This window comes from Microcebus murinus, chromosome 24, assembly GCF_040939455.1.
Source record: "Microcebus murinus isolate Inina chromosome 24, M.murinus_Inina_mat1.0, whole genome shotgun sequence".
In the NCBI taxonomy this organism is placed as follows: Eukaryota; Metazoa; Chordata; class Mammalia; order Primates; family Cheirogaleidae; genus Microcebus; species Microcebus murinus.
Genome location: NC_134127.1, coordinates 12555678 through 12576246, shown reverse-complemented (window position 1 = coordinate 12576246; position 20569 = coordinate 12555678). Strand labels below are relative to the sequence as shown.

Genomic DNA, 20569 nt, shown 5'->3' with positions numbered 1-20569 from the left:
CCTAGACCCCATTTCTTAAAAAAGAAAAATTGATCTTCAATCTCCTAGTTTTAAGTACTAGAACCTATTTAAATATTTTTAACCTGTTTAGTTATCTGAATAGGACTTTTGTAGCCTTTTATTTTACTCTAAAACGTTTTATATGAAATATTTGCTTATTAATCACAATTCTAGGTTACCTGAATGTCAGAAAACTTTCAGTTTCCTAGAATATATACATATTTATATTAGTTTTCTCAGGGTAGGAACTACTATAATAGCATAACTGCTTTTAAACTTCCTCATAAGTCAGCTTGATGTCTAGGGCTATATGAGTATAGTTGTCCCTCAGTATCCACAGGGATTGGTTCCAGAACCTCCTACCAATATTAAAATCTGTAGATGCTCAAGTCCCTGATACAAAATGATAGTGTTTGAATATAACCTATGCACATCCTTCTGTATACTTTAAATCATCTCTATATTACTTGTAATACCTAATACAATGTAAATGCTATATAAATAATTGTTATACTGTATTATTTAGGGGATAATGACAAGAGAAACATCTGTACATGTTCAGACTTATATATATGCAAAACCCGTAGATGTGGAGGGCCAACTATACTAGCAAAAATCATTTATTTGTCATGATATTGGAATTAAAAGTTTGTGCTATTAAATGAACATTAAAATGAGCATTATAAGGCACTAAAATTTCATTTCATTTCACTTTGATTCTTGGTGAAAGGAATAAAGGACAGTAAAGAAATACAGTGACCTTTGTTTATTGTATTTTTGTAGAGTGAAGAAATACCAGAGGTCACTTCAGAGCCTGTCAAAGGAAGCTTAAACCGTGCTCAGTCAGCACAGTCTATAAATTCAACAGAAATGCCTGCCAGAGAGGATTGTTTAAAAAGAGTGTCCTCAGAACCTTTACTATCTGTTCAAGAAAAAGGTGTTCTGCTGAAAAGAAAGTTGTCTCTTTTAGAACAAGATGTAATTGTAAATGAAGATGGAAGAAATAAACTTAAAAAACAAGGAGGTAAAAATTTCACTCTACTGTTATATAAAATAAATTTATTTGGAAAGGCCTTTAAGCATTTTCCTAAAGAAGAAAACCCTGTTTGTTTTAATAGAAACTCCCAGTGAAGTCTGTATGTTTTCATTAGCTTATGGCGATATTCCAGAAGAATTGATAGATGTCTCAGATTTTGAGTGTTCTCTCTGCATGAGGTAAGTATATAAAGTTTTATACAAGATGAATATTTTATATTAATGTAAATAAAATGCAGTGTAGATAAAGGTTATAACAGGCAATGTAAAGTATAAAATGCTGGACTAAAAATCAGAAGATATAAATTGTAGTGTTGGGTTCACTTTTCATACCTTGGACAAGTAACTGAATCTGTGAACCTTGGTTTTTCTTATTTAGAAACTGGTGTTAGTATTTGCATAGCCTGTATGACAGTGTTGTGAGAATCAAATGGCTTAGAATTTTAGGTTACCTGAATGTCAGAACACTTTTAGTTTCTTAGAATATGTAGATCTTTATATTTATTTTAGTTTTCTCAAGGTAGGAACAACTATAATAGCATAACTGCTTTTAAACTTCATCATAAGTCAGCCTGACGTCTGTTAGCTATTGGATGGAGACAACTACTAGTACCTTGCCAGGTGGGCTGCTTCTATATGGCAGCTTGCTCTATCCAAGCCAGCAAGAGAGACAGTCTGCTAACAAGACAAAATTCACATCTGTGACTACTCCTGGAATTGACATCCTATTATCACCTCTAGGTTAGAAGTAGGTCACTAGTCCTGTCCATTCAAAGGGAGGAGGCTATACAGATCATAAATACCAGGGCTATTTGATGTCTAGGGCTATATAAATACAGTTGTCACTCAGTATTCATGGGGATTGATTCCAGGAAACCAGTTGTACTATGTAAGTTGTAAAGTACTATGAAAGTTACAGATTTTATTATTGAAACATGCTTATGATTCTAAAAGACTGGGTGTTTTGAAAGAATATTTCTCATTTACATGAATTTTGGTAGAGTCAAAGGATTCATGAAGAGTCGGGAGACCTGGTGCTGGTCACACTTGGCTGGTAGCAACTAGATTCCTGAGGAAGTCTCTTAATTTACAGCCTTGATTTTTCCATCTGTGAGGTGAAGGGATTAGACCAATTTCTAAAGTACCTCTAAATTTAACACTATTTCTAGGAAATTCATAAGTATCATGTGTCAGGAATAATTATAAATGAAGTAAAATCAATTTTTCTACATTGCTTGAGTATTACATCTAGTATTAGGCCTAATATTTCTTTGGGATTCAGCTGTATTATTTATTAGATTATTTTTTTATGAATTTTATATAGTAAGACTTAGAAACCTATTAAGAGAACCATTTTTAGGTTAATAGAATGGGAATATAAAGGCTATACAAATTATTAATGATAGATTTTACATTATTTATTTTGTACTAAGTCTTTGAAATCTGGTATATTTTACATTTACTGCATGTGTTCAGTTTGGACTAGCTGCATTTCAAGTGTTTCATAGCCACAGGTGCCCAGTGGCTATTGTATTAGCACAGCTCTAGCCCTTGGCAATGTACCTCTGTTGATGGAGAACTTTTAAAAAGTACAGGAGAGTATAGTTACACTTATCACTGCCCTTTCCCTCCTGTTCTGCTCACTGGGCTCTCCTCCCTTTTTTAAATAGAGATTAATGTTAAGATTTCATTATTAATACAACTAACATGTATTTTGGTTGATTTCAGGTTGTTTTTTGAGCCAGTAACAACCCCTTGTGGACATTCATTCTGTAAGAATTGTCTTGAGCGTTGTTTAGATCATGCACCATATTGTCCTCTTTGCAAAGAAAGCTTAAAAGAGGTAAATGTTTGCATATGTGTCTATTTATTGGTCTTAAGTTTGGCATCATGGTTTGTTTTCTGTTTAGGCATGGAAATAGTGATTATCATGTTCAGAATGAATCACATTGTATATGCTGAGTGAGTAAAAAGGATAATGTTTTATTATCCATATGTTAATGTTGGAGAAAAAGGAGATTGGAGAGAGTATGGGAAAGAAGATAGATCCTGGAGAGCAAGCTCCTTGCACTTAATTTTTTTTTTTTTTTTTTTAACAAAAGGTGTGTTCAGTTACCTGGTCAGGTCTACATTCAATTTTAGCGATGACAGCATTGGTGAAACCCCACTACCCTGCCTGTGACCCGCAACAGTAGGCCAGATTTGAGGCCTATTCCAACTCCCTTAACAGCTGGAACAACTCTGTCCAACAAATTTTCTGCATTGGTGGAAATGCTTTATATTACATCTTTGCTGTCCGATATTGGTAGCCACTAGCTATGCATGGCTGTTAAGCCCTTAAATGTGGCTAGTGTGATTGAGGAATTGTATTTTAAAACTTTAATTAACTTAAATTTAAGTAGGTACATGTGACTAGTGGCTACCACATTGGAGAGTGTAGCTCTAGAAGTGGTAGATTGGAAAGAAGACAGGGAGGCAGTTTCCCTTACCCTTTCTTACAGAGTCAATGATCAGTACTAATCATGTATGATAGGAAATAGCTAGATCTCAGTAGCTTCTGTAACTGATTGGAAGACAGCTCTCTATCAATCACACTTGAGTGACTGAAGAACACCAAGGTGAGGCCAAAGCCAGTGATTCTGAGAGGCAATTGCAGGGTAGCATTGATCAGGGAAAATGATTCTGTCTATGGTGATTGACAGGATGGTTTAAAGAAAAAAGAAAACAATGTCTTCAAATATGAACAAAAATCAATGCAACCATTTTGAATATACATAGAGTTAATGTCCTATATAGAAAGCACAATGCGGTATAGATATCATAATAGCATATGTGTATTATTACATTTGATATGTCTCTTACATACATAACATGCTGATAGGTAAAACAAAACCATACATAGAATGTTAGCAAAGTCAGGAAACATAAAATAAACTTATTCTTACAGAGTTTATTAAGCTCAGTGTTTTCAGATGAAATACTCTAAACATGCTATTTATCCAGGCTTTTTAGGTACTCTCTAATATAATTATTATGCTTTTTTTCAGATTAACTATTGGGTTTATTGCTATAATTTAGAGATATTTCATCTTCAAAATATCTGGAGTTTGAAAAAATATATATTAGGCATATTACTTGAAAATATAAATAACTGTTTAAATATTTTGTCTTGTGTGTAACTTTGAAGACATACTGTGTCATATAATTTGTAAAATCTAAATATGTAATATATAATTTAGAAAATAATATTGGTATGCTCTACAGTTTTACATTTTTCCTACTTGTCATTTTATTTTGCTCATTTTTTTCCATTTAAATATATTTTAAAAACACAATTTTATAGCATCATAATAGTCCAGTGATTTAACATTTCCATGTTGTTGGATATATAAGTTGTTTTGTTCTTTCTCTTTTTATATACCATGCTTTTGTCAACATCATTTAAAATTAATAATTATATGCTTTTTTGACCATTTCCTTAGGTTAAATTCCTGGGAGGTATATTACAGGATCAAAGGCCATATATTTATAAAGCACTTACAACCATTTGCTAGATTGCCTAGCCCCTCGTAAATGTTACACAGATTTAGATTCCTATCAGTAATGTAAGAGAGGCCCTGTTTCCCCAAGTTTAATTATGTGGGTATTGCATTTTCAAACATCTTTATTAATTTAGTAGAAAATGGTAATAGAATTGCTTTTATAGTGTCTATTGTTTGATTCATTTTATGATAAACTCTTATCTGTGTACATATTATGTACTCAAGGGTACTATCTCCAGTGGTTGTCAAAGTATGTTCCCCTGACCTGCAGCATCTGTATCACCTGAGAACTTGTTATAAATATAAATTCTCAGACACCACTTCAGATTCACTAGATCAGAAAGTCTAGAGTGGGGCTCACCAATCTGTATTTTAGCAAGCCCTGATTCATGCTAAAGTTTGGAAACCACTACTAGAACCAATTTCCCAATCTCTCACATTTCCTAATTTATTCTTCATTGGATAATGACAAAACCCTTGTTTTTGCTGGCTCCATAGATTAAAGGATGGCTTCTCTTTGTCTTATTGTTGTCTCCCAAGAGTTTTTCCTCACTACTTTTATTAAATAAATATGTATCAGGTATTTTCTTTATACAAAGTTCTGTGCATACACTCTGACCTGTTCCCTGGCCCTAAGCAATTCTTAGTTTAATTACAGAGATATAAGGTATCCGGATCCATATACTACAGTTCAGTGCCTTTCATGTGGTGGTAAAAGCAGTAAAACATGGGATTTTAGGGAAATAGAAAAATAATTAAGGAAGACTTTATGAAAAGGTAAAATTGGAGTTAGACCTTGAAGGATAGATAGGTTTTTCATAGGCAGGAGTGAGATCAGTTGGGATAGAGATGACAGAAAAATGTATGAGTATAGTACTTTCTCAGAGTACTTTTAGAATTAGCGCAAATGTACTATTTTATATAGAGTTGGGTGGATGGATCATATAGGAAAAGCAATATCTTGGTAAGGGTCTGAGTGATAGGTAGTGACAATGGAAGGAAAATCTGAAAGAAAAATTATCTACACACTTTGCCTCTGAAATTGAGAACAAAAAAAGGGAATAGTTTTGCTTTTCTTAAATAAGGCAAATGCATTATTTTCTTTATTCCTTTATTTCCTTTTTGTTTCTCTGTTAAAATGATAGCTTTAGAATCCATGAGCTTTCAGATGGAAATTGGCCTTTGTTGTGGGAGATGGCAGGGGCTGGGCTGATTGTGGCTCATGGAGGGTCTGTGATCATAGCAGAAAAGTGTTCTGTAGGGCTTGGCTCAAGTTGCAGCCATGCATCTTTAATGCTCTTGAGCAAAGCCTCAGGCAGGTTTACCTTGTTTAGCATCATCCATTGTAATGTTCCCCCTCACTAATTAAATTAATTCAGAATTGACTGTATAAGTATATAATAAAGGCTTTAATATATCAGTTAAACTGTTTTGCCTGTTTTATACTGTAGGAAAACAACTACTGGAATGTAAAATAATATTGTCTTTTAGTATCTAGCAGATAGGAGGTACTGTGTCACACAGCTGTTGGAAGAATTAATAGTGAAGTATCTGCCTGATGAACTGTCTGAGAGAAAAAAAATATATGATGAAGAAACTGCTGAACTCTCACAGTAAGTTTCTTCTCATAAAAATTAAATTATGAACTACTACCCTTTGAAATAGTAAGGAGAAACCTTCTCAAAGCAAGCTGGATCCTGTCTTTAGTTCAACTCAGTCTATTTAAAGGCATTTTAAAGCAAATATTGGTCAGCTTCCCCTGTCCTCAACACACAGAATATTATAAAAGTTCATTTGGTAGCATCCAAATGTTCTGTAGGGAATTATTGACTTAGCCCTTTGGGCCAAGGTAGTATTTTAGGAAGGGGAGGAATTTCCTGCAGTGACATCCAGCAGTAGAATGGGGAACAGAAAGGTGGGAATGTAACAGTGCTACTGATGGTGACATAGCTCTCATGTGTCATGGCAGGGCAGGAGGAAGGGTGAGGATAAAGGATCTAGGACAGCGGGGAGTGTTAGTCAAAGAAGGTTAGGCAAGGTTTCCAAACCTTGAGACTCAACACTGGAATTGGAAGGGGTGTCTCGGGCCAAATCCTCAGTTAATAAAGATACTGACTGGGAGCAGAGTTGAGTTGAGTTAGTGTCAGGCAGGTGAAAAGCCCAGAGGTAACTTTGGGATTTAGGTAGTACTTATCACTATTAAGAGAACATAGAGGCTAATTGGAGCTGGGTAGGTTAGGCCTGGCCCTACTGGCCCGGGACATCTTTCTTTCACTTTATTCCCTTTGTTTCCTTCATGTCTTTCTCTCTTTGACCTGTCACTTGGGTCTCTTTAAATTTCTTTCACAGGTGTTTACTTTCTTAATTGTTTCTTTCCTTTTCTTTTAACTGAGCACACTAAAGAACAAAATTGGAACGTTTATATGCTGTCTTTTGTTAGCAACCAACTTTTTGTTTCCATTTTTTTGAAATATAAATGGAATATTTTATATTTCTCACTTTCTAAAATGTGCTTATAGACTGTTCTTTTTCAATATGTGCCCATGATATGTCTTCAGTGGGCTAGTGGCCTTCAATAGAAGAAAGATTTCCTGTCTTTTCTGTACAGAAATAAATATGGACTTATCTTCCCATGGAATTGATATTTTATTGTCTGATTTTATGCTAAAAAATATTCTGATGTAAGGATTGTGAATATTTTTCATCAGTACCAAAAAAGCTAGATTTAAGAAAGCTGCAATTATGTTTTCAAAATCTTAAACATAGTGATACAAGCAGACTGCCCACTAAGAGTAGTATATGCACATGACAGATGAGGCAGACATAGCAAGAGCTGAGCATGTTGGAGAGAAGCTTCCTGGAGTCTTGCTGCTTACTAATGGGGCTATTTTATTTATTTATTTATTTATATATTTTTTAACATGTATTGTGTTTTTATTAAATATTACATTTACATAAGTAAATTATAGTTGTTTTGAAGAAAAACTAAAAAATATAAATGAGCACTAAAAAAAACTATAATCTGCAACCCAAGGGAATCACTATTGACATTTTGGCATATACCCTTTTAGGCTTTAATACAGTATATATAAATATAATTTAAACAAAGATTGGATTGTATTATTCATATTATTCTATAGCCTCCTGTTCTCATTAGTATAAACATTTTTTGAAGTATTGTACACATCATCTTTTAATGGAAACAAGTATTCTGTTTTATGGATGCACATAGTTGATTTTACTAGGCTTCTCTGTGCTTATCCATTTTGGCTACTATTCACAGAGCTACAGCGAACATTTGTATAGTACTTATAGAATTCTAAAAGTGAGTTTCTTGGTTCCAAAGACATGAACATTTACAATTACAAACATAAGGCTTCTGATGTATATAGCCAAATTCTTCTTTAGCATGGCTGTGCTGTTTTAAACTGCCCCCACACTGCCAATTATTCCCATAACCTTGACACAACTGGACATTGCCTTTATCCTTCTCTTACTTTCTAGCAATCTGTCAATGAAAAATGGTATCTTAATTATCTGAAAAAATGTTATCAGAGTTTGTTTTTTGATTGTGAGTTTGAAAATATTTTAATACCTAAGAATTTTTAATTATTTGCTTTTCATCTGTTGTGAAAGCTTATTTTTTTTCTGTGAATGCTCATTTTTTTTCTTGTTATCTAAGAGTAACTGTAAGTATTTTGTGGCTATCTATTAACTGTCATGAATGATATTAACTGTCATGTTACAAACATTTAAAACATTTTTAATATAAAATATTATAATAAGGCCGGGCGCGGTGGCTCACGCCTGTAATCCTAGCACTCTGGGAGGCCGAGGCGGGTGGATTGCTCAAGGTCAGGAGTTCGAAACCAGCCTGAGCGAGACCCCGTCTCTACCATAAAAATAGAAAGAAATTAATTGGCCAACTAATATATAATATAAAAATCAGCCGGGCATGGTGGCTCGTGCCTGTAGTCCCAGCTACTCGGGAGGCTGAGGCAGGAGGATCGCTCGAGCCCAGGAGTTTGAGGTTGCTGTGAGCTAAGCTGACACCACGGCACTCATTCTAGCCTAGGCAAGAAAGCGAGACTCTGTCTCAAAAAAAAAAAAAAAGAAAATATTATAATAAATTGTCTTTTGATTCATAAAGATACTTCGGTGTATTTGATACACTGGTGTATTTGATAACCTGGTGTCTCAAAATTCAAACTTACTCTTATAAATAAGAGGATCACAAACAGATTTTTCATATTAATATTGCATCAGTGTGAGCCTAATGAACGGATTGCTGATTCTTGTTCTTGCCAGAAATAAAAATCACCTTATTTAGAACTGATTTCTTTTACATTAATTTATTACTATTATAAACATCACTCATTTTTGTTGTATGTTCTGATCTATAATAATGAAGCTTTTTCTCCTTCAGCTTAACCAAGAGTGTTCCAATATTTGTTTGCACTATGGCCTATCCCACTGTGCCTTGCCCTCTTCATGTATTTGAGCCAAGATATAGATTGATGATTCGAAGAAGTATACAAACTGGAACCAAACAGTTTGGGATGTGTGTCAGTGATACACAAAATAGGTATGGTTTTTGTGAACTTAAATATTTGTATTTAAATCAGAACTTTCTTTCAATATGTATGAGAACTTGCATGCTTGTGCTTGAACTTTATTACTAATCAGAGTTTTCTTTTAGTTTTGCAGATTATGGTTGTATGTTGCAAATTAGAAATGTACATTTCTTACCTGATGGAAGGTCTGTGGTTGATACAGTTGGAGGAAAGCGGTTTAGGGTTTTAAAAAGAGGAATGAAAGATGGATATTGCACTGCAGACATTGAATATCTGGAGGATGTTAAGGTATTAAAAACTGTTCTTTTCCAGCATACTTTGGTATACTCTGTTCTGGGGGTTAGTACAGGCATGCAGGCCAATATCTCCTAGACATATGAGCCAGTTCTTCCTATCAGACACCCTTATCACTGCTACTTATGAGAATTAGCTCCAACTTTCCTTTTTATTTTACCCTTAAATCATTGTGCATTCCAAGAGAACTTGGGAGACAAGAACCTAGATCCCCATCATTTCTACAGACTTAACAACCAGCACAGTGCCTAGGATGTATAGTGCATGTGTATACATGTGTATATGCACAGTAGATACCTAACAATTGTTGTTCAATTGACTAAATTGAACTTTCAAACCATCTAAATTTTGAAATTTGCTAATCACTGTCCTGTTTTATTGAATTTATTAGTAGTCAAAGTGAATGTAATCAGTACATTGAAATTTGATGTAAAGGTAGACACACAAAATCCTGAAAGAATTATTAAGATTATTCCTGTGCCTAAAATAACCTTAATGATAAAATAGAGTTGGATGCTGTACCAAAATTTTAGGCCATCACAGAGAAAGCACTGTTATTATACATACTGGTGTTATCTTACCTGGGTAGGGTTATTGTTATATCTTTCTTGGATAAGGTAAATGTGGCCCTTTTGATATTTGCAGTACCTTATTTACCACTTGCAATGAGTTTAGGAACCAGAAAAAATGACTTGTGATGTTATAAATATCAAATTGAAGGTCTTGTGGAAAGGCATTATAAAAACATAGATCTTACACCATCATTTTTTTATTGTTTGTTTATGCCCTTCATTTCAGTCAACATTTGTTGAATGTTGCCATTAGGTATTTTCATAAGCATTAGCTCCTTGAATTTTCACACCTATATAAAATAGCAGATCAGAAAAGTGCAATTCAGAGGTGTTAATTAATTTCCCTATGATCCTGTAGGTAGTGTAACAAAATGATTTAAAGCTAACTCTCTGACTCTAGGTCCTGTGCTTTATCATTATACCCTGTTGCCATTGCTGATTAACTTGTTTAGAATGATATTGCCTGTCCTGTCTTATTATAAAAACACTGTGGGGTACTTTGCTTTGTGCGAAGTAGGCCAAAAGTATTGTGTCAGTTGAAATTTTGAGCTGATTGATATATATACTCTGTGCCTTAGGCATGCTCGGTTAATAGAATCATGTGCTAAAGGTAATGTTCTTTGTAAAAATAATAACCTTATTTTAGCTTTATGTAAATTATACCTTCATGTATTGGGTTTGATGACAAAATCCCTTAAGTATATGGCTAAAACATATTTATGCATATGTATATATGTAAATATAAATATAGAAATAGAATAGCATATTTGAAAGTATTATGGATTTGATGTCTAGAAAATTGAGTCCTATGTGTGTTTGTGGTTTTAGGAATGGCTAATAATTTTTCCTCATCTTAGTGTCTTCATCTGTATAATGCTTTTCTCGTCCATTCTGGAATAGCTTCTCATATTTGTTTTTTATATCAGAGTCTTCTTTCCTTATTGTAATAATTCTGTTTTCTTTGACTTCTAACAAAAAATTAAATTCTACTATATTATTGCTGTAAAGTTCTTTAACTTTAAAAGCGTGCTTTTAAAATTTCTGCCTGCTTCTTTGGCCGGCTTCTTTTTCCATCTCAGACTGTTTCAATTCTTATCATTCTTTGTTTACCAGAGCCATGGTTTGTCTCCTTGAATTTTTGTGAGAGTACAAAGCAGATGCCCTTTTTTCTTTTTAAATGATTTAACAAATCACAAATTTATTTCTTGCTCATATCAAGTTCAATTTATGTTTGCAGGGACTGAATCTTGTATAAGCATTCTAAGACCAGAATTCTTGAGTTGTATGACTCATCTACAATTTTAAAAAATTTATTTTTATAATAGTAAAATGTATATAACATGAAATTTACCATTTAAACTATTTTTAAGTGTACAGTTCAGTTCAGTGGTGTTAAGTACATTCACATTGTTGTGTGAAAAGCAGATGCTTTTTAAACTTTAGTTTTAATTTTCATTGCAAATCCTTCATATGTAAAAAGGATTTTTTTTTGTCTCTATAAAGCTATAGGCTTACCTTTTTTATCTTTCAGAATGTTTTCAGAGTCCCTTTGTTGTTTTTGTATTAGTCATCCTTGAAGTATGAAAGGCTGAGTCAGGCCTGGTATTTGTTCAGATGAGTTAATGTGTATGAGACAGAGCACTACCTGGCACGTAGGGAGTGGGATATAAATGTGTGTGTTAAAGAAATCTATATAAGGTGGGTATGTTAACTTTAGATCTTCCCACCTGTGTTCTAGGAGACTGTTCCTCTGGATCTCAGGCTGTAAGATAGATGCATTTAATTTTACATTTGCAGTTTGGTGATCCAATAGTCTAAAGGGTACAACAGGAAAAGTTCATCATTGTATAACTGATTCCCTATTCTTTAATATACTGAATTTATACACTAAGTTAATGGTTGTGGCTTTTTGTTTGTTTTGTGTTTTGACCCAGTTCCCCAGTAAAAGATGTAATTATGCCTGGACTCCTGTTGCTACTTTCTGTCATGTTGTCTGTACCCTGACCCACTATCTTTTCTTTTATTGTAGCAACTTTCTTCTTCCACTCTTTTGTTCCACTGCTTTAAAAAAACCATTGATCTATAAAGACAAAAGCAATTCCAACTTTGTGTAAACCTGTGAACCAGAACTTACTCTGAATCTTACTCCTCCCACTTGGGGGCTGTTAGTAGGCTTCTGCAGTATTGCACTGCTAAGTCAGCAAGGTGGTAGAGGTCAGGCCCTACTGTCTTTCTTTAGTCTGGCCAAGTAGCACTATGTAAGGCAGAAATATATATTATAGCATAAGAATTACATCATACTCTCTGATAGATAATTCATCACTGAAATAGAATTATTCCCCTATTTTTCTGATGCTTTTTGGTGCTTCTTTTCATTTCTGTAGGGTTGATGAGATGGACAGGGGAATTATTCATAGAAGTCTTACTGACTGTTGTATTTCTAGGTTGAGAATGAAGATGAGATTAAGAATCTCAGAGAACTTCATGATTTGGTATACTCTCAAGCCTGCAGCTGGTTTCAGAACTTAAGAGACAGATTTCGGAGCCAAATTCTTCAGCACTTTGGATCAATGCCTGAGAGGGAGGAAAACCTTCAGGTATGGTGGTTTTAATATTACTTCCAAAAGTCTCACTTTTTTGTAAACTCAAATTAGTAGATTTTAAAATTTCTTTTAAAAATTTGCCTTTTTGCACAGCATTTCTTTTGAACCCACTGTCTTTAGAATCCTGACCATGTTCTTTAGAGCCCTGGTATCCACTGTGTTTTATATAGGTAGAGGCTTGGAGTTGGTGTCAGCTGAGATGCCTATAGGAGAGCACTCCAGAGAAGGAGCAAGTCCTTCATTGAGGATTTCCTAGGAGGAGGGATAAGGAAATAAAATGCGATGTTACCATGTAGTAAACTATGATTGTGAGTCAACTGTGCCTTCGAGCTCTTCAGCTGTACTCTTATTCTTTGACTGTGGAGAGACATGTCATTTTTTGTACATTTAAAAAATATTTTCTTGCCTCTCCTTTTATCCCCAACATCTTACCCCATGACTTCAATCCATTTTTGTCTCTTCACGTTTACTACTTCACTCTTCATGAAAGTATTATGCTTATGGTCTTGCTCAGGTACTTAGGGTTTCCATTTAAGCTTAATCTTACTAATGTGTATCAGGCATTTTCTGTGCAAGCAGATCTGTGCAGTAGGCACTGCAAGAAGGATAAAAGAAGGGTCCGTATCCTGGAAAATCTGATTATAGACTTGTTAAAGCACTAACTTTTAGACATAGCGTTTTGAATTGAATAAAATGTTTGTGGTCAGAAGGTGATCAGTTTTCATAAAGGCATGGCTGTAAATAAATATATGAAGATGGAGAGATAATAGGTCCCACCATGATGTACACTGCCTCTCATTCCAGTTTTCAAAAGTTGGTCTAAGTCTGAATCCTAGTTGAATCCTTCACCTGAACTTGAAATTTCAACATCAGACCGTCTCAAAATTGAGTACCCATTCTGTTTAGCATATTATCAGTTGCCATATGCTTGTTTTACCCTGCCTACCTGAATCCGATTAAACATGACAGAAATAGGATTTGATAAGAGCAATATTGAATAAGAAATTTTAAATGTTAAAAAAAAGCTTATAGAAAAATTCAGCATTACTTTCTTATCACTTTTACCACCCATTTATCTCATCCTCCACCACTTCTTTTTGTTAGTGATATTATGTGAGTTAGGATTCAGTCAGGAGATCAAATGTAGCCACTCTACATATTCCAGGAAGGGTTTAGTGTAGGACATGGAGTTTATGCAGTGGTTGGGAGAGCTGCAGGAGTGAAGATCCAGGGACAACACCTGCAGAGGTCAGGGAATCTGACACACAAATCTTCCCCTGGAGTAGCAAACAAGGTGCTTCTTAAGAACTTGTGAGGAAGCTGCTGTAATCTCAGTGGGTGGGTCTTCACCAGTATCTCAGTCTGCAGCAGTAGAGCAGATGCTTTTCAAGAATTCTCTGGAAAGCTGCTGCCCACACTTTGCTACACTCTCTAGAGAATAATGGCCTCTTCTGTTCCAACTTGCACATCTCATGAGAGTGCCTCTCATTGGCCAAGTCTAACCCAGAACCATATGGGGGAGGGGATCTGAGAAAGGTAGTTTCTCAGGTCTCTGGAATTTGGAAGAGGTGGTAGTGATGCTGAGTTGAGAGGAGGCAATGCACAAATACTGAAATCTAATTTTCTTCTGGAGGAAGCTTATTGACAGCAGCACTGATGTCATAGCTCCTTTTGTCATTCTGAAACTTCATGTTTCAGGTCCAATAAAAAGCAATCCAATGTACAGTAAAGATGGCTTATATATACTTTTATGTAAATTCCCAGTCCTTTTAATAGCCAGTCGTCAGCCCTTACAACATCAGAGGGACTTCTTTGTTGGAGAACTTTTTATTTTTCAAACAAACCTGGAAGCCAAGGTGTTTTTCTTATATTTTTCCTAGGATTACACAATACTTTGAGGAAATTTTAAATAGCAACTAACTTTTGTTAATGCTTTAAGTATATATTTTAAGAAAGTTGTTCTTAGCTTGGATCAGTCTTGCCCCCAGAGGACATTTTGCCTTATCTGGAGACATTTTTGGCTGTCATAATGGGGGAGGTGCTACTGGCATCTAGTGGACAAAGGTCAGAGATGCTGCTAAACATGCTATGGCACACAAGATAGAATTATCTGGCTCAAAACGCCAGTAGCCTGAAATTACGAAACCCTGCTTTAAGGCTGTGCAGTGCAGAGGGAAGTGTGAGTGCTGGCAGTGGAGTCGGGTCTAGATTGAATCTTGGCTCTGCCACAGCTCTTGGAAAATTTGCTTAACATTTCTGAGCTTTAGGTTCCCACTTTGTACCTTACAGGACTGTTAAGAATACTTGAAACAGGACATAGCACATAGTAAAGTGCTCAATCAATGGCAGCTTTTTGGTGATTTGTTATGTTATTGTTACATAAATACTTGTTTTATTAATACTATAAACTATTGATTTTTTTTAGGCAACCCCTAATGGACCTGCATGGTGTTGGTGGCTTCTTGCAGTTCTTCCTGTAGATCCCCGATACCAGCTGTCAGTTTTGTCAATGAAGTCTTTGAAAGAAAGATTGACAAAGATACAGCATATACTGACCTACTTTTCTAGAGACCAATCTAAGTAACTAACTGCTTGGATCTTCCTTGAAAGTTACCCTAATCTGGCTGTGTTGATGGCCAGATTGTCCGCTGCCTTTGCACATCCAGTGCTGGTTTCAGAAATGTAATGAAACTTTTTTTTTTTCCTTCAACCTCCTGAATCATATGGTTCTGCAAATGAATACCTTCAACTAGGATTTAGACCACTAAGAACTTGCACAGAAAAACATACACCGAATGTGTGTTAAACCTCTACATTGTGATGAAGTTGCACTATGTACCATATTCTAAAATGAAATGAGAACTCTGTGTATGTCTGTGGAGAGTGTGTGTGTGTGTGTGTGTGTTTGTGTGTGTGTGAGAGAGAGAGAGAGAGAGAGAGAGAGAGAGAGAGAGAGAGAGATGGGTGGTGGTGTGTGTGCATTTTCTCTGGCTTTAAAATTTTAAAAGAAAAAAAAGCCATAGAGAGCAGAACTTGCTGAGGGTCATTTATTGCCCAAGTTTACAACAGTAGTGATACAAGTTTTTGCAAATTGAATTTGCCTCAGATTTATCTGTCCTAATGCTTATATTTGCACAAGTATGTAAAATATAGTATTGAGTATCATTCTTTGTTGGAAATACTGCTCTTGCTGAACCGTCTTGACCATTGACTATGACACAGTTTCCTATTTATGTAAATACTTGCATCCCAGTGGCCGATAGGCGTTGGATGCAGAACTTAGAGCCAGTTTTCAGGAACACTTGTAAACCTGACATGGTACTGTGCATCTATTCATAAAACACTTAAAACTGTGAAAATATGGTTTACATTTAATTGTACATAAAGGTAAGTGGAGAACTCAATTCAGTACCAGTTAGTCTGTACAGTTTAGGGGGCTTTTCACATTAACTGCCCATCTATGTAATTTATAGTTTGACATGACGTGTTTAAAAAGATTACATAGTATAAGCCCATTAAGGAGCTGGGGGAAGAGAAGATGTAGAACTAAGCTTTTAAAGTTTGTTTTGTTTTTTAATTCTGGTCTTGGTGCAGATGTTAGTTATGCCTTATTCATATCACAGTTAGATCACCATGCTGCGACATGGTTTGTACTCATGCTGCCCTAGATACTTTTGTAATTATTTGTTGCAAACTTGTGACTGTCCCTATTAACTTTCTTTTATGTAAGTAATTTGTAAAAGTTTCTTAAAATTTTTGCTTTTGCTTATTTAATTTTGAATAAAAGCTAAATTCATAATACTTTCTTCTTACATTTTAGGTCAATGTTAAAAAATGATCCGTGGGGGAGCCACACTGCATATGGTAAAGAACAGATGAGTTTTGCTTACTGTTTTGTGGTGTTAAACATAAGTTATGGTTTCCAAAATACTTCTTTTGGTCATTTTATAAGCAAAAAATTGTGGTGTCTTAAGGAGACTTGAGGCCCTAGAACCATCCTCTAAAGCAGTGGTCCCCCACCCTTTTGGCACCAGGGACCGGTTTCATGGAAGACAATTTTTCCATGGATGGGGTGGGGTGGGGGCAGATGGAATCAGGTGGTGATACAGGCAAAGGGGAGCAGCTTTAAATGCAGATAGAGCTTCTCTCATCTCCTGCTGTGCTCTCCCTCCTCCCTGCTGCCCCCATTAAATATCATGAAAGACAGTTTTTCCACTGATGGGTGGCAGAACTCTGTGGCCTAGTCCCTGACAGGCCATGGACTGGTCCCAGTCTGTGGCCCAGGGGTTGGGGACTGCATCTCTAAAGCACTATTTTTCAACCTTTTAAAAATCTGTGTCCTTTTAGGATAAAATAATATTCTTACATTCATGCTACACCTTATGAGACTCCTCTTGGTTACATAGAATTGACCATTGCTGCCCCCAATTCTGCAGCTATGATTTTCCAAATATAAATAAATCATTTTTTAATACTGAATGTTTTTATAACAAATATATTCAGAAATGACTCCCTAGAGGACCACATTTCACCACCACAATCATGTCAATTGACAATCTATACATTAGTTCTACAGAAAACATCTAAAGAATGGACCATTCTCCCATAAGTTCCCTATCAATAGTTTTTAAGGCGTTAAACTTTCTTGTAATAGAAACTATTAAATGTTTGTTAAAAAGCGACATGTAGTATAAATAGTTTACACACACAAACACACATGCACACACATCTAATGGAAATGTATGGGCCTTATTTATCATTTTACCCTAATTTTGTGATAAATGATCTCTGATAGTTTACAGATTTTTAAAAAATCTATGGATTTTTTTTTCCTTATGTACCTTCCATATAGTTTGTTTAAAAAAACCTGACAGTTATTTTTCCCTTGTCACTTTAAATGTCTCAAGTTCTATGATGAATCAGTGTTTCAAGTCAAAGTAGCTAGTTGCTATTCTTCTCATACACCTGTCTGTACATGTCTGGTTCTTCCTGTTCTTCAAGGTTCCACTCAGATGCCTTCACTTGAGTAGGAAAACTGAACTTGATAGCAGTTTCCTTATGCTTCACTTAGGCACTTAAGAAAGATAACTGAATTAAATATATAAATCCTCTCCTGAGTATTATGGCTGGTGCCTAGCAGTTTAGACAGATTTAAGCAATGAAAACTAATGCCATTGTGAAACCAAAATCCCGTAAATTAACCATTGCTTTTGAGGAGTTCAGAGATATGGAAACAGGATCCGATATATGAGACCAGAGAAAAGCATGGCTTTACAGAAATAAGGACTGTAGGTCAAATGGGAGCAGTTATAGGGCAGCCCCAAACTAGAAGAGGGTCTTGGAAATCTCTCTTGTGAGGCTTCTGTTGAAACTGCTGGATCATTTGGCCTTCTCCCACACGTGGACTGGTCAGTAGATGGCAACAGCAGTTGCTCTCAGGCCAAAGAACTGAATGTAGATCTTGGGCTGGAGAATACCCACAAAATCTTCAGTAGCTATAGATCCCCAGTAGGATGAGGGGCCCTTGTGCTTAGCAGACTACTGGCTCCCCTCATGTGGCAGTATGTTTCAGTATTCCCCAGGGGCCACAGAGGCAGGCTGCCTTTCACTGAACCAGGAGACCCTGATGACAAAAATGAATAGTCAATCAAATCGCAGAAATTTGAGCAACATGAACACCCTGAACAAGGCAACAAACTCAATATCCTTAGATTGGAGGATGTTGCAATCCCCCAAAAGGTCTGGGATCTGAAGAGATCCTCAGATAGTCCCTGTCACCATAAAAGCATTCAATGAATGAATCATGGAAAAGAACTTGGTAGATGAGCATAGTAGAAGAATGAATGCAGATTAAAAAAATGAATTCGTGAGGTGGAAGATTAAGTTGGGTTCCTTTCTAGGACACAATGCAGAGAGATCAAAAGAATAAAAGTATGAGGGAAAAATTGAGACCTGGGGGATAGATTCAAAGTTTTTTGTTTTTTATATATCCATCTAATAGAATTTTCTTAAAGACAGTAGAAGAAATAATATAAATTATTGTAAATAATAGAAGTAAATAATACAAATTAGTTTTCCCAGAGCTCAAGACTAATAAAATATTCTATGTGCTTTCTTTGGGATCATATTCATCCATTTAAAGAGAAAAAATAAGGAAACCTTTTTCTGATCTGCTCATAAAAATGTCTCAAGAAACACCTATACCTCGTTTCTCCATAGATTAATTTGGTGATTGTCAAATGTCCCAAATTTCTAAAAATTTCTCTTTAGATTAAGGTTGCTCAAATCTGTCTTCCCCTGTAGAGATACTCAAGTGTCACCCGGTGGCCGAAGGGATCAACTGCAGGCTGACATGTCAAACTATCGGGAGTAATTTTCTATTTTCTTGCATAGTCCTAGGGACAAAACAAAAAAAAGAGAAAACAGGAAGACTTGCTTGTAAATATTTAGATTCAGACTTTTTGCCTTCCACTGATAAACAGAAAGATTTTTAAATCCACCGAAGAATACTTTCCAAACCTAAAAATGGGAGGTTCTATTGCTACCGCTGAGAGTTAGACTGATTTCTCACCACTGTCCCCGCCAGGCCCCTAGACACACTGATTTTGATGGCTGTTTTGTTGGCTTGTTTTAATATAAGTAAAAACATAATACATGCTTATAAAAATAATACAGACATATAGAAAGCATAAAGTCAAATGTTCTCATTCTTCCTTCCCACCATTCCAATTATCCAGTGCTGTAAATGGTAAACCTCTCTTCACTGTTTGGACATGATTTTAGACAGAAGAAGCTGGAGGTTTCTTTATACTAAATTGGTAGAAAATTGGGAAAAAATGCAGCAGGAAGCACCATCTGCCACATTTCCTCATTTGTAGAAATGTCTCAATTAAAAAATCCCAAAATACCCACCACAGGCTTTCAAGGATCCTAAATTTGCAACAATTGACACCAATGTGTGGGTAAATAACTAAATATCTAACTTCATGCAGGATATTAATACTGTGCCATTTAAAGAATATACGTGGCACCCTTTCATCCTCACTGCAGTCTTTTCCCAGTTTATCCCACATTTGGTGGAGACTTTCTTGCCACTGATATTAAAGCATGTAAAGTCAGAGTGAGTTGATTGACAAATCAAACCTTTTAACAGCTCTCTGGTTCTAAAGACATAAGCTTCTCAGTCAGCTAGTCAAACCTTACAATTCCCTCCTTTTACTACATTGGTACTGCTGACTATATCCTGGTTTTAGGGTAAGGAGGATAACCAGTGGGTACTTCCTCAGTGATCCATGATGATGTTATTGTCCACTTATGTCTCTTAACAACTGTGAGTTTATGTTGTCATCCCTGTGTTCCACCTGTGTATCTGTCATTTCTCGAATTCAAGCAATTCCTTTCCTGCCACCTCCTTCCTCTGCCCTTGTATTCACAAAATGCAGTCTGTGTGTATTGGGTACAGAGCATCCTGTGAGTGTCCTTTCTCTATCCAGTCACGCTATAGACAGCCAGTATGTGTCCTGCCAGCTGCTCGGCAACAAATATGGAGAACACCGAGTCCCCTCAGTGTTGGGGAGCTCTCACTGTAATGGGGAAGATGAACAGAGAAACAGGTGATTAAAAACCAGGGCCCAGGGCAGCGATTGGCATACACCCAGGGTATTAGGTAAGATCCAGAGGTGGTCGCTTAATCTGTGTGATGGCTGGGTGGCGCTGAAATCATAGAGACTGTTCAAACTGACTGAAATTGTTGCCAACACCCAAAGGAAAAGGGAAAAAATAGAAATTTGTCCCATTTATAAAGCCTTTAAAAAAGAAAAGAGAGGGAGGGTATTTCTTATCAGATATCAAAATGTATCCTAAAACTATAATGAATAAAGAAAGTATGGTATTAGTCATACTTCAGTGGATAATTTGATCAGTGGAATGGACCACATTACACACACATG

General features: G+C 35.7%; 1 protein-coding gene across 3 annotated transcripts in view; it reads left to right on the top strand.

The window, feature by feature from the left end:
• Positions 1 to 20569, top strand: part of LONRF1 (LON peptidase N-terminal domain and ring finger 1) — a 52150-nt gene that overhangs the window by 17074 nt on the left and 14507 nt on the right. For 2 of the 3 annotated variants that reach the window (XM_075997316.1, XM_012739796.3), the window contains 8 exons: positions 784 to 1024; positions 1119 to 1215; positions 2764 to 2878; positions 6069 to 6190; positions 9004 to 9162; positions 9277 to 9439; positions 12462 to 12614; positions 15046 to 16421. In XM_075997316.1, the coding sequence (XP_075853431.1) occupies positions 784 to 1024; positions 1119 to 1215; positions 2764 to 2878; positions 6069 to 6190; positions 9004 to 9162; positions 9277 to 9439; positions 12462 to 12614; positions 15046 to 15204 (1209 nt within the window). In that variant the 3' untranslated portion in view covers positions 15205 to 16421. The other variant, XR_001147663.3, reaches the window with a different exon arrangement.